General features: G+C 42.9%; 1 protein-coding gene across 1 annotated transcript; it reads right to left on the bottom strand.

Annotated features, from left to right (window-relative positions):
- Positions 1-4313: 4313 nt before the first annotated feature.
- On the bottom strand, positions 4314-10935 carry LOC127595607 (potassium voltage-gated channel subfamily A member 3). The gene is made up of 3 exons (XM_052057239.1): positions 8018-10935; positions 5251-5320; positions 4314-5154 (listed from the first exon to the last, which is right to left on the bottom strand). The coding sequence occupies exon 1, from the start codon at positions 10674-10676 to the stop codon at positions 9078-9080; it is 1599 nt and encodes a 532-aa protein (XP_051913199.1). The 5' UTR covers positions 10677-10935; the 3' UTR covers positions 4314-5154; positions 5251-5320; positions 8018-9077.
- Positions 10936-21793: the final 10858 nt, after the last annotated feature.

Here is a 21793-nt window from a genome sequence, read left to right on the forward strand (position 1 = left end):
GCCCGTTTATTCATGTCCGACATCGTCCTACAAACCAATCTTTCGTGCATATTTTAAGCTCAACCAACCAAAACTCGACTTAAGACCCACATTTTTAATGTAGCTTTTACCTACAGTAATATAGTTACCTTTCTGTCTACCTTTCTTTACTTTTCAATGCTAACAAATATTTATTTATTTGTACTTTCAGCCTTTTATTAGGCATTGAGCAAACAATATTTGTTTGGCAACATCTCGAAGATTCAATCTGATTGGACAAACAACAACAAAAACGATAAACGACCTGAAGCTGTGCAGTGCAGACACATTCAATGAAAAAAAAACAGACTGTTTGAAATAAATGATTACCATTTCACGCAAGCTGTAAGTGTTCTGTAGTGCCATGCTTCAAATAGTGTTTGAGGCTACGGAGAAGGCCTTGAAGGCCAGGACCGCACGCCACTGAAGATGCTACATGCTTACACGCAGTTTGTACAAGGAGATCAATGCACCCCTCACAAAACATTAGTCAGACTTAATGTGACTCTGAATCAAGTATGAAGTGAAGGATTCATTCCCACGGCAAATGTTTGCTCTCCAGGCTGCGTGCGGCAGTTAAGTGCTCACCGTCTGGTCAGTCCAATCAAATCAACAGTTAATGCACTAGCTGAGGTCTGACAGCTGCACTAATCAGGCACGATTATTTGTTTGTGTTTTAAGCGATGCCGCCTTTTTGTTTTGTAACAATGCGGCATGGAGGTAACAGTGGGCCAGATCCAAGGAAAACTGTGGTTTTGTGGAGAGTTGTCAGGCCCCATTAAAGTGTACGGGGAATGAAAAGGTGGCAAACAGAGGGAGAGAGGTGGAGATTTAAAGGTCACTTGAAGTGAGTCATCCCGAAGGGCAAAGCAGCATCCTCTTTTCTTTCAAGTTATCACTCTTTCGTATCCATCCGCTTTGTTTGCTACATTTGCTTTGGAATACATGTACATTACATGCTGCGTATGTACAGGGAGGTGTAGTCATGTCTGCGTTTGCTTGCATTCGCACTCACTGTAATGTGAATATGAGTGCTTGAGTGAGTCTTTTCATTTGCAAAGCACATGTCTGTAGCGTGTGTCCCGCCCCGTCCACTGCGCCTGTGGCTGAATACTACGCCGGCTCAGCCAATCAGCGTTCTCATTTATGCACAGGCACTAGCAACAGCATCATCATTCCTGGCAACAATAAATCTCTGCACTGACACCTGAATATGATCTCATTTAACATTAATCTGGTCACGTTTTGTCACACATGATGTACGGTACAATATTATTATATGACAGAGAGCACACGAGAGGTGATTCAAATGTAAAGGTTAAAAATGCACTAAATACCCGACATTGCTTGATTCCAGTCTCGTTTCAAAAGAGTGCACTAATTATAATGCACTCTTTTGAAACTAATCATATCGCAGTTGTGATATTTAGTCTTACTAATATTCATTTCTTCCACTCAATAACAGCTGTCGTTTCTCAGAACGCATGCAGTTTGGCGAATTAATAAACAAACAAACAAAGAAAAAAAGACAACATTTGATGAAACAAGCAATTTTTTCTATTTTCACCTAAACTCAAATTGAGAATGCAGCGGCACCTTGAAATACAAGTGTTGGTTGTTCCTTTACGTATCTCAAATTATCTTTTCCCATTGAGATGAACGGCGATAAGAAAACAGCAAAAACTTGGCAATTTGGGTTTCGAGAAAAAAAAAAACAACAACAACAACACTCTATAACATGCTGTATAATAATTTACAGTAATGAGATAATTCCAGGGGTGGGCATTCCATCAGCACTAAAGGATGGTCTGTCAGTCCTTCCCTGCTGGACGCCTGTTCTGCTGTTGAAACTTAAAAAAAAAAATGCAGGATATTAAGAAAAAAAATGATGGATGAAGCAGTGACAGAGGTACGTTTTCACCTTTCAGGGTAATTGAGTAAGAGAAAGTAACTGAAACCCGTCCTTGCCTGTCTTATGTGCTTGTACGGGGAAATGAAGCAGGGTTGCTTCCATTGACTGTGGAAACGCTTGTCCCTTCTTATGTGGCGGTATGGAAAAAAAAATGGAAACGTAAAATGGAGTACACTTATATCGCAGCCAAGTAAGACGCTGCCAGGTCCACTGGGAGCAAGGTTCAGGATCTTGCTCAAGAACACTTCAAGAGGACGTGAGTCACTTAACCATCTTTCCATCCAACAATCTATCGATCTGTCCACCTGCATGTCTGCCAACCTACCTATCAGGTTTGAGACCCATAAAGCAGTGATTCTCAATTAGTTAACCATTTTGTGTGGGTTGACGACAGCTACTACATGTTTTTGTATTCAGACTTTTTTGGGGGGGTCCACTGCAGAGTTGTACCAAGTTCTCACAAGAAAAATATTAGGTTAGCGACAGGAATTGTTACTCACCTAAACAACTAAAGTGCAGCTTAGCCTTTGGTGAGCAATATGTCACTGGCGGCATGTAAAACACATTCTAATTGCCATTAAAAATATATAGTTTGCTGTACATTTATTTTTAGAGGTATTTTTATCCAAAAAAACCCCAAAACACTTAACTGCTCTTTACTTCATTAAAAGTGTGTTGTAACAATAGAAAGATGTAAGTTGCAGGGTGACATCAGTAAAGATCTACAGGGTAATTCTCTTTTGGAACCACCCCAAAACATTTCTTAGTATGGTGCAGTGCATTTCTTCAGCAAGCTAATCTACAGCTACAATCGTTTACGCCAACAGCATTGAGCATTATTGTGACAAAACTTGCGACAGCATATGAAAGATTTGGCAGGTTACTTGATACACACCACAGAGCTGTAATGTGCCAATTAGCAAAGATTAGACTTAAAGTAAGCCATTTTATACTTCAAATTTAAAACTTTTGTCATTTTAGGAGTTTAAAAAGCTGCAGGCAGACAACTTTGTGATCCTGCTGTACTTAAGAATTCAATACCATAAGTGTATGTGAAATGGATGTGAGTGTATGTGTTTTAAAGCTCTGAGATACACTGATATATAGTGTACATTGGATTTTTCAGCAGCTGAACTATTACTTGTTTTTTGGGGGGGACGGAGGTGGGTGGTGGACTGGTTAAATTTACTGATGGATGCAATGACCGAAATATGGTTAAAAAAAGATATGAGTGATTGCCTGACTGACAATTAAGTTCGGTTAAACTTGAAAAAAAAAGTCAATGTGTTCTGCCCTTTGTGGATATTTGTAGCAAAACCGAACCAGAAACTAATCATGTATTTGATATTATGAACTAGTCGGTACCATGTTAACGTATTCGTACATCTGCCGCTAAAAATCGTCAGTTCTGAATTCATAATTTTGCTGTCTGTTTTTGTGCTGATACTCCTTTCATTAATATGGTTCTGGTATTGTGTTTAACTCATGTCCAAATTTAATCTGTGCCTGCTTGTTGGGTCACACAGTTTTTCTGCCAGGAAGTAAGCGCGCGCGCACACACACACACACACACACACACACACACACACACACACACACACACAGCGAACCATCTTCCTGTCAGAAAGTGCAGACAGGTCACAATGGTTTGAGCATTTCTATGACTTCACCTTCTGTGCATCTCTACGGTCTTAGGAAGAGCTCTCTCTTGTTGCTATGGTGATTGCCTGCTGTACTCCTTTGGCGAACTGTTCACAGTCACGTCATCACGCATATATCGTCAGTGTCTTTGCATATGGCTCTCATGAATATGTTTTTGCAATATGTATGTATATGTATGTAGAATATGTAAGTAATTCTGACATTTGCAAGAAATTGGGAGAATCACAGACACATCGGACTACCGTAACCTACTTTTTTTTTTTGAAGGACAAAGTAGTTAACAAAAACACATGGGTGCAGCAAAGTGGTTTACAGTTATCACACTTAAAAAGTAGCAAACAACATTATACTTTGCCACAATTGTTGACAAGCATGAGGGCAGTCTACTTCTAAACAGAGGGGTTTCGCATCACGGCAGACACAACACTTGCATTGTGTCACTGCTTTAAGACTAGTTATGCAACAATACTCACATCACAGGCCTTCATGATTGATAGGAAAAATGAAAATTTGATGCTCTATGAAGAAGCCTTTTTCCAAATTCATACGCAGCGTTTTCAGCTCCGACCTCAATTTGATTTGGGAACTTTTAAATGGATTAAGATTGTCTGATTGTCGACATGCACAATAAATTTGACAGTCTCCCCTCTTAGCAGTAAATGAACATCTAATTTGTTCACAGACGACGCACGCTTTCAAATAAAGACAGCGCAAGTCATGATCTTGTTAAATGGGTCATGTTTAAAGACAGCACAGAGTAACGTCAAACAAATACTGACAAACTTAGCCTTCCCCTGCCAACATTCTGCAGCAGAGCACTCAGGGACAGATGCGAGCTCTGTGCCGGGTGCACTTTTTTTTTTTTTTTAAGTGTAGGGCAGGGGAATCGCAGCAACAATCACATGTAACATACATGTATTTTAAATGTTAGCAATACAGAGCACACTGAGCTAACAAAGGCATGTGGTTAACAGTCTTTGATTTATATCACAGTTTCCTTTCACTCGATGTTTGGCCTCTTTTTTTTTTTTTTTGCAGCTTTCAATACGAAAAAAAGAACTCTCTGTTCTCAATAGCACTGATGATGAGTGAGAAGAAACATGAATATAGCATCCACATGTAAAGAGATCTGAATAGATCCGAGGAATTGGGTGCTTTGTTTTGAAACTGCTGGCTGTCTTCTCTCCATCTTCGAAAGCGTTGGGCAAAATAGAGAATTGTCAAGATGAATCTTCTGACTGCGTGTAACAGTTGATGCTGTGATACTTTCACGCAAAAACAGAGAGCAGCCACAAAACAGCAGCTACACAGCTAGAAATGAAGCGGGCTGTTTGATAAACTGTACCGTAGACACAGTATGGAGAGAGGTTTTTTTTTTAATATTCTTGCGATTTTCCTGATTTTTGATCCTAAAGAGGATCAATTGGCAGGGCGGAGCTGCTATAGGCACCAAGTATGAGGACGCCAGCGAGAAGGCAGAGGAAGAAATTCTCCTCCAGGGGGTAATTCTTTTTTCAATCAAGTTTACCCCATTTGGTCCACAGAAATACTGTCTTACAACCCTGCAGAGATTGAAAAAATATATAAGATGATTTTTAAAATGGGCAGTAAAATATCATTCAGTCATTTCTCATTTCCAGGCTGATTTGAAATATTACCTGCACGATAGTCAGTCAACGAGGGCGCTGCAAGTCTTCCAGGCGGCCTGGACAGCTTCCACCTGAGAAACTGACATGGAAGGCAAAATTGTTAACGTCATGGTGATGGTAATAATGACAGAATAAGACATTACCCTTCCTCTTCTCTTAGCATGAACAAACCCAAAATGTATCAGACAAGAAAAACCTTTGAGCTTTGATGCAAGTTAACATTGCATTTGGCCATAGAAAAGTCGACGGTGAGTCAATACACATTTTCTCACTCCCCTACTAAGGAAGGAATTGCGAACCAAAGTTGAAAATACCCAGAAAAAAATATTGGTTGAATTTCCTCAATAATATTATGGCAGGTGGTTGCACAAAATAAAAGAATTTTCGGGATCCAGGTGATTTCATTCTTTATAAAAATGAATACATGTTTTTTCATTGTCGTCTTATCATGTTGTGATTTTAGGTTTGTCCCATCAGCGGACAAGGTCAGGGTATGCGTATACTGAACATATGAGACTTCATCCATCCATCCATTTTCTAATCCGCTTTTCCTCAGTGGGGTCTGCCAGTACTTGGGGTACACCCTGAACTGATTGCCAGTCAATCGCAGGGCAAACATGGACAAACAACCTTTCGCGCTCACTCTCACACCTACGGCCAATTTAGAATGTTCCATTAACCTGCCACGCATGTTTTTGGAATGTGGGAAGAAACCGTGGTCCCCGCAGAAAACCCACACAGGCACGGGGAGAACATACAAACTCCACACAGGAAGGCCAGAGCCGGAATCGAACACTTGACCTCTGCACTGTGGGGCCGGCGTGCTGACCAGTCGACCATCATTGCCGCCCATATGAGAATTAAGGTAATAATAATCAGAATACAAATGATGATTATGCTGATTACTATTATTATTGCTTGATAAAAGAGATCTTTGTGTGGAACATTTGAGCCAAGTATTTTGCGGCATTTCTTCAGAGTAGAGGGGGAAAAAACCACGCTATGGCCAAATTGTCTCTGCAAAATGTGTCAAGAGGAGATGGAAGGAGAAGCGAGCATGCCAAAATGCTTTAAAAAAACAGACATCCAGTTCACTCATCACAAGCATCCCTGTGCTTGATGATTTTACAAAAACAACTTGAAAAAAAGGCAAGAGAGAAGTCCTGTGAGTGGTGCTCTACTTTTTCTCTTCGCCCTTCCCATTTTCCCAGCCTGACCAATCAAATTAGAGGGTAAACAAGTAGAATCTCCCCTGAGTGGCGCTTTTACGTGACCTGAGAAGTTAGAATGCTATTTTACTGATGAGGTTTTCACAAGAAAATTTGAAACCAAGGTCATCGGTCACAAAAGTAGAATCAGCGACGGGTGTCACTTTGTGGGTCTCCCTGCGTCACTCTCTCATTTGACTGAGTTTAGGGAGAGTGACCTGAGTGCCATGCACTTGTGACTAGAGAGAAATACAGTCAGGGCCATAAATGCACTATTGGGAAGTGGACATAATTCTCATCTTTTAGGCTCTTAAAGAGCACCACAATGTTAAAATAGTTAACATACAATTAACAAGATGCACTTCAGATTTTCAGCTTGATTATATGTGCCTGTCACTTTTCAGGGGAAAAAAATAACAGGACATATGAACACTCATGAATCAAACTTCCTTTCCTTCATTTTCCGAACCGCTTTATCCTCACCAGGGTCGCGGGTGAATCAAACTTTCACCTTTTAATCCTTAATTGCATTTTCTCTTCACTTCTGTCACCTCAGCAAGTAAAATACATGCTCAGTTGTATTCGGGTCAGGTGACTGGCCATCGCAAAAACGTCCCTGCCTTCAAAAACTCATTGTCATTGTCCCTCTACACTGTGAAGTGCCGTACAATTAAGCATTAGGCAGGATATGACAAGACAAACTCATTGCCTAATTCAGAATTCAGCCTGCTATGTTTGCCAGCAGTCACACGGTCAACATATAAACACGGGAACAAGTTCCATCGGCAGCCATAAATGCCCACCTGGTCATAGAACAGCTGAGCTGACTACTTTTAGTCCCCTCAAATGTGGGATGCACATCCACAAACTGTTGTAATTCCGGCCCCGTTCACCTGATTTAGATGTACAGAGTAAATCCCCTCAAATTAAAGACGAATGTCTGCCGGTAAAGCGCATCTTGTTTTATTTTAAATACATTGTGGTGGCGCGGAGAGGCAAAAAGCTGAGAATTATGTCAACGCTCCAATCTTTCTGCACCTGACTTGAGGGAGAAAGAAGAACTAGCTTGCTTTAGAGCCGATCACATTTGACAATACAGTAAATAAAGGTGACAATTATATTGTCTTGGTCAAGCAAAGCATGTTGTCTTCATAGAGGAAAACTAAACGTAGCCTTCAGCAAGGTGGAGAGTGACCCCTTTTCAGCTAAATATGTCAAGTCTTTGTTTCTCTTGGTAAACACGACCAGGTCACAAAGGGACACGAGCCACCTGTTCTGCTGGCAGGCGGTATTGGCCACCAGGGGGCAGAAGCGAGAGAGGCAAAGTGGGCATGTTTTTCATACACAAAGTCAACTGAAGGTGAAAACATGAAATACTCAAAGTTGTTTACACCAGCAAACCACGCAAGCCTTTGGCACACCCTCATTGGGATCTGTCCAAACAAACAGGATGTAGGATGTCTGCATTGGCAGGTCCATAAAGCGGCGATAAATCTGCGGAAACCTTTAGTGGTCAAAGGGAAATATATGCCATTAGGACATGGGAAAGAAACGTGCTTGGGACTTACCGGTGCCGTCGGTGGGTGAAGAGCATCCCCTGCTGGGCGCCAATAGTATTGCACCCAGGAGAGCCAGACAGTCCATTCGGAAATCCTTGAAAGGGTGCCTCTCCATCCATTTCCTTGGTTTCAGACTGGTTCATTCGGGGTGGCATGATTTGGATCATCACAGTCGAATACAGAAGAGCTTGTTGACGTTTGCCTTTCTGCGAGGTTGCGTTTACACACAACACACACTTGACGTCATCAACAGCAGTCCTTGAAGACACGTTATTCGAATGCTTATCTTCAATATAGCTTCCAAGCCATCTGGGCGGTTTCTGTGGAAACAGGGGCGCCATGGCAACACTGGTTGGGGTTGCCCGGGAAACGGCCGTCACCACGGAGATTGGATCACAGCAGGTTATATTTGAGGCATCCAAAGAGAAGCGCGCGTGTGCGCGTGGAAGAGCCCTGCCTCGGTTTTGCTCTCCTCTGAACACGTGTCTTTAGCGGGTGATGAGACACAGCACGGTGGTCCACTGGCCCCACAAAACGCCTCTATTCTACATGGGAGTTGATTTGTTAACAGGTGGAGTAGCGCTTTGCACTAGACTTTAACGCACGGTAAAGGCATAGTACAGTCTAATTCATATCATATAAGGTTAACTAGTTTTTCTTTTTCCTAAACTGCGTGTGTTTAAAGAGACATCGAACACATCAAAACAATCCTGGATATTGCACATTGGCTACGACTGACGAATCACAACTGTGGTTAATACAACGTGAAGGTCATTGAAGTATACATTTGTAGTCTTTCACAGTTATAAAGCTTTCCTTAACAGCTACAACAGGTTCCCTCTCTATTGCAGGCTTTTAAGGAGTGCCTTCTCTCCGCACGTGATTTTATTCCTTTTTTTTTTTTTTTTTTTTTTTTTAATTGTAAGCACTGGAACCAATTCTAATTGTCTGATGGGATTTGGGCTTTTTTTTTTTTTTAAACCCCCTCACTCATCCAGCACTGCTTCCATCCGTAATGACATCTGAGCCATCGCGCATCCACCCGCGACGTCCGTGACACCAGAACCAACTACACATCAGTGAAGATCTTCTTGTTGATGTTGATGCAGTTCTGCGAGTTGTTCTGAGCGCTGGTGGGAAAGTTTGGCTGCTGCTTGAAGGCGCTGTTGATGCCATGCTCCTCTATCACCATGTACTCGCTCTTGCTGAGTGACGACGACGACGAGCGCGTCTTCCTCAACTCCTCGGGCTCTGCCAGAGGCTGACAACTGCCCACGTGCAGGTACTGTGCCTGTTCCTCGCCGTCGGTCTCCCTGTGGTAGAAGTAGTTGAAATTGGAAACGATGACCGGCACAGGCAACGCGATGGTCAGCACGCCGGCGATGGCGCACAGAGAGCCCACAATCTTGCCCCCGATGGTGACGGGATGCATGTCCCCGTAGCCAACGGTAGTCATGGTGACCACAGCCCACCAGAAGGCGTCCGGGATGCTGTTGAATCCCGATTCGGGGTCGTCGGCCTCGGCAAAGTAGACGGCGCTGGAGAAGAGAATGACGCCGATGAAGAGGAAGAAGATGAGCAGGCCCAGTTCACGCATGCTGGCCTTGAGGGTCTGACCCAAAATCTGCAAACCTTTGGAATGACGCGAGAGTTTGAAGATGCGGAAGACGCGCACGAGGCGAATGACGCGCAGGATGGCCAACGACATGGCCTGCTGTCCGTTCCCCTGCCTCTCGGCCAGCTCCGTTCCCAGCGTGATGAAGTAAGGGATGATGGCCACGATGTCAATGATATTCATGATGTTCTTGGAGAACGTGGCTTTGCTCGGACATGCGAAGAAGCGCACCAGGAGCTCGAAGGAGAACCAAATGATGCACAAGGTCTCCACTACAAAGAAGGGGTCTGAGAAGGGGCTGATGAAATAGGGAAGGGTGCCATTGATCACGGGCGCGATCGGGATGGCATCGCGGTTCTCGTCCCTGAATTCGGGCAGCGTCTCCAAACAGAAAATGACAATGGAGATGAGGATGACCAGGACGGAGACGATGGCGATGCCCCGCGCTGGTCCCGAACTCTCCGGGTACTCAAAAAGCAGCCACACTTGTCTTTGGAACTCGTTCTCCGGCAAGGGCCGCTCCTCCTCCTTAATGAAGCCCTCGTCCTCCCGGAACTTCTCCATCGCCTCCTCGCCCAGCTCATAGAACCGAATCTCCTCTGAGAAGATATCAATGGGGACGTTGACGGGTCTCCTGATGCGCCCCCCTGACTGGTAGTAATAGAGAATGGCATCAAAACTGGGCCGGTTCCGATCGAAGAAGTACTCGTTCCTGAGGGGATCAAAGTACCTCATCCTCTTCTTGGGGTCCCCCAGGAGGGTCTCCGGGAACTGCGAGAGAGTCTTGAGCTGCGTCTCGAAGCGCAAGCCGGATATGTTAATGACCACCCTCTCGCAGCACTCGTGGTCCGGCTCGTATCGATCCAGGGAGAGGTGGCCCGGGAGAGCCGCCGACTCTTCCAACATGTTGTCACACGCCGCGACCGTCATGACGTCGGCCTCCGTCTCGGTGTATCCGTGGTTCACCAAGTTGTCGCCTCGTGTTTTGCTCACGCTCGGCGGTGGTGATTGCAGGAGGCTCAGGTGGTCGTCCATGCGCGGCTCACGACGCATCCAGGGACGGCCGCCTCCGCGGACCCGGCCGCCGCTACAGCCTGCTGTCTGGCGTCTTCCTCATCCTCCTCCGCTCTCGCTCCCCTCACAGCGGTTGTCGTTCCCGCCCACCGCCGGAGACGCGGGGGTTATAAACGAGCCTTCCACCCGCCCACAGCACCAGGCGCCCGGGTGCACGTCGCCCTATTCGGCCAATAGCATCGCGCAAGGACGCATGTTGAAAGCAACAATCGGCCGTCATTCAACGCGCAACGGTTTTTTTTTTAATTTTTGGGGCGTGCTCTCGGCTTTGTTACGCGCACACGCACGCACGCATCAATGGGCTTTTTAAAAAAGGTCGTTGCTCACAGACAGGACATGGGGGTGGCTATAAAAAGCAGTCGATCCCCAGCTATTAGTCCGTGATTTAACAACGGCAAAGTGAAAAGGGAAGTGCGAAATAATTAACTGTAGCAGGTATGATGGAAAACAAACCATCCAAAATGTCGTTTTAATAGCCTTGCCCCGAGCCTCCTCAAAAGGAAACGTGCAGTTCTAGTCTAAATTTCTCTTCTTCAGAAGATACCGTGCCATGTAATGATCCAAATTGCAGAGTTTCGTTTTCCGTTCCTGTTTTTTGTCAGTCTGGGTTGCAGTAATGTTCTGAAAGAGTTGCTGTCCAGGGTTCTGAAATGAGGGAGGAAAAAACTGTGAAAGTATCAAAAAAAGTAAAAACAGATTTGCAGAAAAGGCTTTCCTTTTCTGCAAATCTGTTTTTACCAGGCTTGGATCATGTTGGTTTATAAAAAATGCCTTGGTGGTTGTATCCTGTGCACTCAATGAGCATATCCAATGAGGTCACAAATAAAAGTGAGAACATTTCTATTCGGACCATATGTCTCTCATTAAATTAAAACGGTTTCAATGAGGAAAGACAATCCACAAGTGAATGCATGTGGACATACGCCCATTGATATGTATTGCCTACAGTCATGTTATGCATGGTAGAAGACCCAAAAGCAGGGAGGCAGGGAAAGCAGCGTACACCAATCAAAACAACAAAAACACGATTAGGGGAGTACTGTGGAACACTAAATCGAAAGCAAAGTACTGAAAAAACAAAAACTCAAAGCTACAACAAAACACCAGCAAACACAACACACCACTCAGAACCAAAACGTGACAGCAATATCAATGTCACAAAAACTACAAAACCAAATACAAAACAATTGACGAGATAACGAGGAACTCTTGGGCAAGACACAAGTGGTTGAGGGAGCTGATTGGAGAATAAAAGGGACAGCCCCGAAGGGCACGGGAGAAAGCAAACGATCTGGCAAGCAAGACAAGACACAAGAAGTAAAGTTCAATAAAAAACAGACAAACAAAAATTACGATGGCCTTTGAGCTAACTGCGCCACAAAAATAACGGATGCTTCGCGGAAAGTCCATGGCTACACAAGTTCGAGAAGAATTCATTATACCTATGTTGGGTAATTGTGTGTTCACCCCTGGCTGTATGTGGGCGCAGGCAAGTGGATGATTATAGATTTATGAGCTCCGGATAAAATAAAAAATACTCATCGCTCATTGCCTTTGACAGTCACGTGTTCATACACACCGATTGCAGATCAACAAGTGAAGGTCATACATCATCATCTAATGGAGAAAAGAACCAAGGAGACCTTGACCTTGTTCTGCTTTTACCACATGTGCATCATATGACACCTGCCACAACTCCATTAACAATGTAAATGGTTTTTTTTGCAACTATACTGAACCCTATGTGCTATTGATTTTGTCAACAAGGTGAATGTTTTTTTCACCATTTTACCTAAATGTATACAATAATATCCTCATGTGCTGTTGAATTCATGTCAATTGATTTGTATATACAGTATTCATCAATCAACATTAAAGCGTTTCATTTTGTTGAAAACGTTATTGGAGAAATCTCTCACTGTGATGCGGTGCAGTTCTACACGACTGCAGCAACAACAATAAGCCAGCTGTGAAATGACTGCCTTCCTCAAAATGTCAATCAAAACTGAGCAATGGCACATTTGCTTCAGCGGATTGTATTACATTGTGTACCTAATGAGATGGCGATGAATGCAATCGTAATATAACTGAGTAACACCGTGCACCAACAAACACGTTGTTCAAATGATTTACATGTTCTATTTAATTCTATTTATTTCTGAATTGCAAATTAAAGCACTTCAAGTGTCAGCTGGGAAAAAAAAAACATGCTCACACTGCTGATGAGCGACACTGAGACTGGGACACTGAAACAGACTGTTTGCCAATTGAGGTCACACTGACTAAAAAGTCTTGCATGAAAGGGTCGGTTTTTGCTCTGCAGGGACAGAGCTCAGAGACAGCTAAAGGGACTCAAAATGTGGACTCTCCACGCTAAATATAAAGCGACCCAACCTCGCGAATCGGCCTAAAAAACTGTGCTGTGCCCTTGCTCGTTCAACTTGAATGACACAAAAGCATCAGAGCAGGCCTGGAAATATGTTGTGTGTGTGTGGGGGGGGGGGGGGGGGAGTGGAAGTGGCTCATTATGTAGGAAGGATAACTCAGCTGGCTGAGGTCATGGACATCTGGTTGCACTTGGGAAAATGGCTTGCTTTGGATCCCTCCTGAGTTCACTCAGACAATTCCTGGAAAAGGATGAGGTTCAAGTTAATTGACAGGATGTCAATAAGGTGGATAACAACCTGTCTCAGTATCCTGGTCCACCATTATGAGTGGGTGTCCCCCATGTGAATGAATGTCATAACCAGATCCAGATTGATTGCTTTGCTATCAGCCTCCAGCATTCTCCCCTTGATGCCATAATGCTAATATTGGTAAATAAAAATATCAATTTGAATAAAACCAACCTTTTTTCCAACCATAAACATAAAATTGGTGGGCTAATTAATCACATGCTGAGAAATTGGCAGTGCCATGGATAGATGTCATGTGCGCTGCAGCTGCACATGACAGAGGAGGCGGACGAGAAGCAGACAGGACAGGGACATCTTTGGAACAAAAGCTCGAGTGGACAGGAGCCGCATCACATCCTGCTGTATCCCCGGCAACAGCGATGGAAGGGTAAGATCAGGGAGTAGGAAGTCGGGAGTCCTGTGACACTACTGTTATTGTTTGGGCTCAACATAAACAAGGAGTGAGCACGCGAGTATGGCGAACCTCCTTTTTTTTCTCGAGAGCATCAGCCTGACTTCGAGTGTCACGAATATGAACATGTGCTGGCAATTATAGGCATGTATAATAAATGAATCCCCGTGAGGGTTTTATCAGCGAAAGCAGGGTACGAGAGAGAGGCACGTCCCTATTTCAACCTGCCAGCCGAATTCATACACCAAATGACAGCAGGAAAAAAAAAAACTCAATATGGAGGAGACATCGAGACAAGACAATGAGGCTGACTTAATGAAAGGCTGATCATGTGTGATCCACTCTGGCACCAGAGGACTGTGATGAATTATAAAGCTGCTTAATTATCTTTTAAATAGATTCTTTGACCCAGTTAGTTTTGTTTGCGGTGTGGAAACGCCTGAGGACAAAATGGAGGAGGAGCTAAATTAATCACACATAACGGAAGCGTTCGGAAACAAGAAAAGACTAATAAACCTTCACCACAAGAAGGAAATATAAGTTATGAAGAGGCAGTGGCAGCATAGTTGACATATCCGACTCGCATTTCTGAGACTCTGGGTCAATATTCTGCGCTCTCCCAAACATGGATCTTAGGTGAATTCAAGACTATATTGTCCCATGAGTATGAATGAAGGATTGTTTTGTATGTCTGCTCGGGTAGGTTGTAGCTAGCTCACCCAGTTATCCTTGAGAGGATAGCAGAATACAAAATGGATGGAGTCTCATGTCTCAGGTCCTCTCGCCTCCATCTCAAGCTCTTCTGAGATTTCAGTTCGACCTCACGTTAAAGACAACATGGAAACAAATATCTTAAAATATTAATATGTAAACTTTTCATCACAAGATATAGAAATTAAAACAGCTCCTGTTAATTTTTACAAAATATGGGCCCCTGATTTCGTGACCGATTGTTGGTAATTGCGCAGTTGCGGGCAAGCCACCGTATTTAAACGGTCTACGCCGTTGTGGGTGTGAACGCAGCTGATTCCATTAGCCGCCAATCAAAAGCAGCTTCTCCGCTTCCTTTTAAATGTGGCGCCCTCACATTTGGAGGAGGGCATCTCTGTGTGAAAAAGGTTTGCAGTGTTCTGTGCATGACCGAACGATTGGCCGCCATTCTTTTTCTGTACCAATTATTTTCAGCGTCGAGGGTGAGCTGGTATCTGTCCAAGCTGATTTCGGGCAAGCGGTAGGGTCAGTCGTGGACTGATCACCAGTCAATTGCAGGGCACATCCACAAAGACAGACAAATGGGTAGTCACAACTGAGGACAAGTTCGTCTTCCGAGCAAGCATTTGTCATGGAATGTAGGAGGAAGCACATGACACAGTAAGGACAAAGTTCGATTAGACGACCCCTTCCCCCAACTCAGAACTGACAATTTTCACAATAAATAAATAACAGTGCTGACCATTGCATGTACTACAATATGCTCTCGCATGTTGCGATATACCGTACTAATTAAAGCTGCCCTGCTTTGCCTAATTTCCACTCTTTATTATCACAACCTCAGAGGCTTGTTTGTGTGTGCATGAAAAGCAAATGGAGTTTCTTTCAAAGCATGCATTACCTCTGTTACGAACTCAGGTAAACCGAGTTAGGGAGGGGGATCCAAAAAACGTAGACAAAAACAAGATCTCCGATGTAAAGACAATTTAATGTCCAAATCGAATCGAAAATAAGCGAGAACATAAAGCGCTGGTCCACAATGAGGACCAGGAGGTAAATCAAAAACGACTAACAAAAGGAGCTTGCACAAAAGAGCAAGAAAAGGAAAGTAAAGCCACAAACTACGAACGAAAAACTATGTAACACTTTGTACACGCAAGAAAAGCCAGATCATCAAAACAAAATGGTACTTACACACAAACTTGGTACCGAGACTACACGCGAAAACACGACGAGGTCAAAAGCCACTAGTCAATGAGCAACGAGGTAAGCAATGCCATAAACAATACTCCCACAACAAGTGTAGAACGTAGGAGTCCTTAAATAGTGTCTCTGTTGATTAATGACTGCCAGCAGGTGTGCTAGAGAGACCGCTCCTGCCACCTGCTGGCCAGACCGAAAAACCGAAATGTGACAACCTCAGATTCATTTGTTCAGCACATACCACACTGTGTTGGATGTTGCAGCCGTTTGTTTATGTCTTTTTATATACATATGCATATCTCTCAACAGAGAAAGATGCTAAACCAAAGACGCCATATTTGTGGCCATCTGTGTTGATTATTCACCTCAATTTAGACATCGGTGTGACTTGGCCCTCCACTGAAAGCCACCATGTACACACTTGTTACAAAATATTGATGGTACATGCAGCAGTGATGTCTAATTTCAGATTTGAAGAAGATGAATTGGTTCAAGTGATGACCAACAAGCTAGCAGTGCTTTACGTCAGTGTTGGAAAGTAACAATGTAAAATTCTTCATAACGGTGCTGCAACGGATTTGTCAAGCATCTCTATTTACTAGCGCATTTATTTCTTTGATGACATACGCCTTACTTTTTTCCAAATAGGCTCGTGCCGTACCTCAGAGTAACCGGCTCTGTCCACTTTTGCCAATGTAAAAGCATCAATAACAGTGAGAAGAGTAGAGGGGCGTTAGGACGAGAGGCAGGGTGGCTACAGCGTTGGCAAATAGACACAGAAGACCATTTACACTCCCATTCACACTTCCAGGCCACGCTACAGTGTTCAAATTAGTGACCCAACCTTCACCGTAGTCGGGAAGACAGAGTATCCAAAGAGCGCAAGTGGAACTTGCAAACTCAGCACAGAAAGACCCCAGCTGACGCCCTCAAATTTATATGCGATATATATGGGCGGAGTTCTTCGGGAGCCTTTCTGGTCGGCATGTTTGTGACGTGCATCTTGATAAGTGGGTCAACTTGGGTTTGCAACATTGCCCACATGCACAATAACATTAGGGTGGGCTCCCAGTAAGATTGGAGTCTACGACTTCATGTGTGGGCACCACCTGTCGCTTTCAGCAGTCATACCTCATCAAACTTCATATTGACTGCCAAAACCTTCCAGTCCGCCAAAGATGTCAATCCAGCTCCAGAAAGTAAAGCCTTCTACAGTTTGTCTTCAGCCACGACTCAAAAATGTGTTTTCCTTCCGGTTGAGTAAAAACACCTGTGGCTAAAGAAAAATGGTGGCAGCATTCACTTTCTAGACTAGAGTTTGACTGCTATCAGTGTTGCCTTTTAGCCTCGATATATAGTGGCGTAATAGCATCATTCATTAAAAGCCGTTAAACCCTATGTGTGTATGGCCATGCTAATGAATGTAATCGGTCAAACTGATAGCATGATGACCACTGCATGAGAGTGTATTCACCTATTGCAACACACATCTCTATGGTCTGTGAATTATCATGCTTTTGTAATGAGAATTCATAACGCTGGCACTGGGCAGAATCCGTGTACCGCCAAATCACTTTCTAGGAGACCCCCAAACAATGTGCATTGTCAAAGAGATGAAGCCATTTTCAACACTTTTAGTTGGTCACTAATTAAAAAAAAAAAATCCACCGACGTGTGTTGATTGAGCAATCGTATAGATTTGTGAAAAAATATATACCATTTAGCAAATTGACACCAGTCTTGCCACAGTTGCCTTCATAAAGTAACGTAGTTACAGGTTTGTACTCAGGCCTAACGTGTGTCCTGTACCGTTCACTGTATCAAGTAGAATGGCACCCTACTCAAATGTGTATGGAGATCGCTAATTTCTGAGTGAAGGTGGGAACAAAAAAAGCATAGCAAATGTCAAATGTAACCTGCCTCTTTGTGCCGTCCAAGAATCAGAACAGCGTTGCGACACAAATACCAGACGAGCTGCAAGGCTAAACTAAACACCAGTGCTCACAACTACAACCAGAACCTTCATACAAGGAAACTCAATACAACCACATGAGCTGAGGATCACGGACGCAGTTACAGGAAGGAGCTCTAAACACCGTGTCCTCGGTAAACTTGTGCACGAATGGCACACACACACTTCATGCAAGAAGACTCAAATGCAATAATTCAATTTGGGAAAAAGACAGTTGCATTTCAACACATATATTTTTTGTGGTAGCTTTTTTTATTTTTTCTTCCTCGGTCCTTCTTGCGTCCTCGGTGTTAATTGGCTTTTGAGTCCCAGTTGTAAAGGAGGACAAAGTGGTAAGTTCTAACCCAATTTTTCTCACAGCATCCCATAAAAGACACACACCCTAACCCAAGCACACAGAGGAGTTATCGCTCTTTTTTAAGAAGTTTGATAGCTTGAGTAATTAAGAGCAGAACACTTATTAAGCAAAACTTTGCAAACTATCTAAGAACTTTAAGATAATGAGTCTGTAATTCTATTTTTGTCAGTGGCATGATTCTGAGAGCAGTGAGGTTAGTGACTGGTGAGGCTCTGACTCCTCTGGAGTCACATCTAAAAAATATGATCCCAAAACAAAAGATGAGCCTGTGTTTCAATTTTGAAACATTTGTTTCCAAAGGTTTTAATTGTGCTTCAATCAACCACAAGCTGTTCAACAATGTGAGAGCAACAACAACAAAATAATATTTAATATAAAGACAAGCTTATTGTTGTTTCTGTTTGCATTTTTTTATTCACCTCCCTTTTTAAAATGTATATAGCATTATACCTTACTTTTATTTTTAAATACGTTTTTTTTATCTTGACTAGTTCTTTTCAGAGCCAGACATCTCAGTATGGCTAGTTGAATGTTAAATAAAAAACAAAAAAAAAGCATAATTGAAGAGCACTGTGCTTCTATTGCACAAATGGAACTCAGCACTACCACCTGTCAAAGAGGCACGGTACTTTCCGGACTCAAACATTCGCTTGTTTTTTTTAGCCCGTCACAAAGACGAAATGAGTCGCATAACTTCAAATATATTAGACCGACTGTTGAGCATCTGCGTGTGCAGTACATGTGTGGTAAAACACATATATTGGCAATATCAAGACAAACCAGCAATGCCGCTTGTGGTCGTGCGTCAATTAACACGTGCATAGTTGCTTGAGGCACTCTGGGTGCAGTGCCTCTCGGACCCGTTCTTCCCTTCTCGTCCATTTGAACAAGGGATGTGCAAATTCAGCTATTTTAATGAAATCATTGACTTTATTTGTTTGAAAATGAAAAAAATAATTGAATGTGATCATTATTTATTTATAGAGCACTTTCAAACAGCCACCGCTGCTTACAAAGTGCCGTTCATAGAGCAACGAACATGTATCCTACACAACAATAAAGCAATAAATCAGTCACAAAGACGGTAGAAAGCACCAAACAGTAAAACTACGATCTACGCATGCAGTGGAGGGGAGGCTTTGCACTCCACTGCCCTGCTGTGACCACAAGTCCCAGTCTGAGACAACAAAGTCAGGACATCTGCTCTTTTCGCTGCTGGGAACCCGTGCTCATTCTATTCTAAAAGAAAGGAGGACAGAAGAGCAGGAGGGATGGGGATGCATGCAATGTTATTATCAAGGAGAAAGAAGCACTTTTTTTTGGAGATGTGATCACGTACATGCATGTGAGTATTAATAAATCATCTGTCATGCCGTTACATCTTCCAGGGGTGGAAGTCAGGTACTTCCTCAGCAAACTCATTCCACCATTATTTCATGCATCTTGCTGAAACAGATTAGGGCCTCCCCCAAATTATTACCACATTGTAAATGAGGAGGATAGAATTGTTTTGGAAAGCTGGCGTAATTATCAACTAATGGGGCTCCTGAGTAACTGTGTCATGCTACACTATTTAGTGCATCACTTCAGAATAATTTGAATAATTAAGAGTGTAACTAATGAAGGAAGTGAAGGAAAAAAAGCAACAAAAAAAAACCCCCGATCAAGTCTCACACACTGGCTGCAGACCTACGCAGCTGCAAACTTTGACAGATGACTTCCTCGGCCAACTAGGGATGCAATTGAGCACGCACCCACCTTGACCCCAAATGGAGACACAGCACATATAGAAGCTACAGTATGCCCTTCACCTTGGTTTTCTTTCTTTGTATATGTTTGATGAGTATGATTTGAAGTGTCTTTTTCGGGAGAAAAACGCAATCTGTGGCACGGAGTAAGTGAAGATTATTGTTCTTACTGCTGAAACTTGCTACAGCAACAGCATAATTGTCCCATCTGTGCCCGACCTCATTTGTAATCATTAGAGAGCAGTGAAAGGGCTCGGACAGTGAACATGTGGCCACGTTGGGCTATAAATACATTCAGGAAAAATGAAGCAAAACTCATTTTGAATGAGTGCAGGGTCAACGTTAAACTGTTCCTTTTGCCTTCAGTCATCTTTCTTTGCCACGTTTACTGTCACGCCAAGTTATGTTTCCCGTTGTTTCTTTTTAACTTATGAGAACAAAATAATTATTTCAAAGTCAAGTGCTTTTCCAGTAGCAGAAATAACACGTCTTCAAAAGCACATCACAGCTGCTCAAGAAAATATTTAGCACATTAGCCAAATTTACTTATTTGTCTTTCTGTTTATGTAACCAGGCAGGAGACTAACATAAATAGATTTTAGTACCGTAGTATCAAAAAGAAAGATGTGCATTTCCTTCATCGACCTTTAGGAGAGACAAGTTTGTGGACTACTGGGCGGCACCATATTTGATTGTTATTTTATTTCTTTTGGAAAGAAATGGACCAGGTAGACCAATAATACTTTCACGACTGGTCCAAATGCCGTGCTGAATTCTGGAACCTGGGGAAACACAACTCCAATCACATATTCCATTAGTGTCACATGTCAGTATTTCATTCAGCAGGCATAGGTGGTTTTCAAGGCTGGCAAGCGGTGTTGCTGCCACCCCAGTTGCTACCTATATTGCTAGCAATGAAACTGAGCAATACTAAATTTAAAACTTTATTATAAATATTCCTCATATGGTCTGTAGAATGTGTGCATAAAAGTTGCTATCACCAGTTTGTGAATTCACTCACACCCCAAAAAAAAAGGAACTTCCATCCTATTGCATTACCAATGAAGAAAAAATGGCAAAGGGCATTTTAATGTTACTATCCCAGTCTAATCACAGACAGTCGGGTAAGCTATCATGTATTAATGGTTACTGTGAACTGTAGCGAGTAGTATTTTTGGTTTAATGAGCCGCGGTGGCAGGAGAGTCTTTATCTTGCTTCACATTGAACGAAAAAAAAATTGTATTCAATTTTATTTTGTCAATAGCTGCACACTCAACTCAACTGTATTTATAGAGCACTTTCAAACAGCCATCGCTGTTTACAAAGTGCTGTACATGGAACAACTAACATATGAACAACAATAAAGCAATAAATCAGTAACAAAGATGGTAGAAAGCACCAAACAGTGAAACTAAAATCAAACATGAGTCATGCTGAGTCAAATGCTAAAGAATACAAGTGAGACCACAATAGAATCGGCTTTTTTTTTTTAAAGTAGACGAATAGTCTACGGCTAAGTAGCCCACTGCTTTTTGTCTCCTTTGCTTCAAGGCGATAATAATCCCATAATAGTGTCATGCATTAACTTTCAGGTTGGCATGTTCATTTGAAATGTCATGTTCTTCCTTCAAAAGAGGCTATGTGCAAGTGAACTACAGATAAGCTCAAAATATTCACGACTTCCATGTCTATTATGCTGCCATATGAAAAGGCCACCTGACTCTCTGCACACCACTGACCTTCAGGAGAACTAAATATGGAACGGCACGTGGGACAAAGTGAAAGATGGCGAGCCGGAAAGTGGTGGAGAAAATAGGTGTGCGATTAGAGGTGGTGGCCTTTGGTCGATCATCACACAGTTGACTGTCCCCTTGTCTGAAATGGCTTCCACTGTAGAAATAAGGCCTATAGAAGTACATGAATAATGAAACAGACAAGAAAATCAAGCTGCCAATCACGGTGCTCCGGTCGCCACGACACTGAGTGAATTATTCACCACTGGCACTGATTAGAACA

This window comes from Hippocampus zosterae, chromosome 2, assembly GCF_025434085.1.
Source record: "Hippocampus zosterae strain Florida chromosome 2, ASM2543408v3, whole genome shotgun sequence".
In the NCBI taxonomy this organism is placed as follows: domain Eukaryota; kingdom Metazoa; phylum Chordata; class Actinopteri; order Syngnathiformes; family Syngnathidae; genus Hippocampus; species Hippocampus zosterae.

Coding starts and splice junctions, on each gene's coding strand:
- LOC127595607 (XM_052057239.1), bottom strand. CDS start 10,676: ATGCGTCGTGAGCCGCGCATGGACGACCACCTGAGCCTCCTGCAATCA.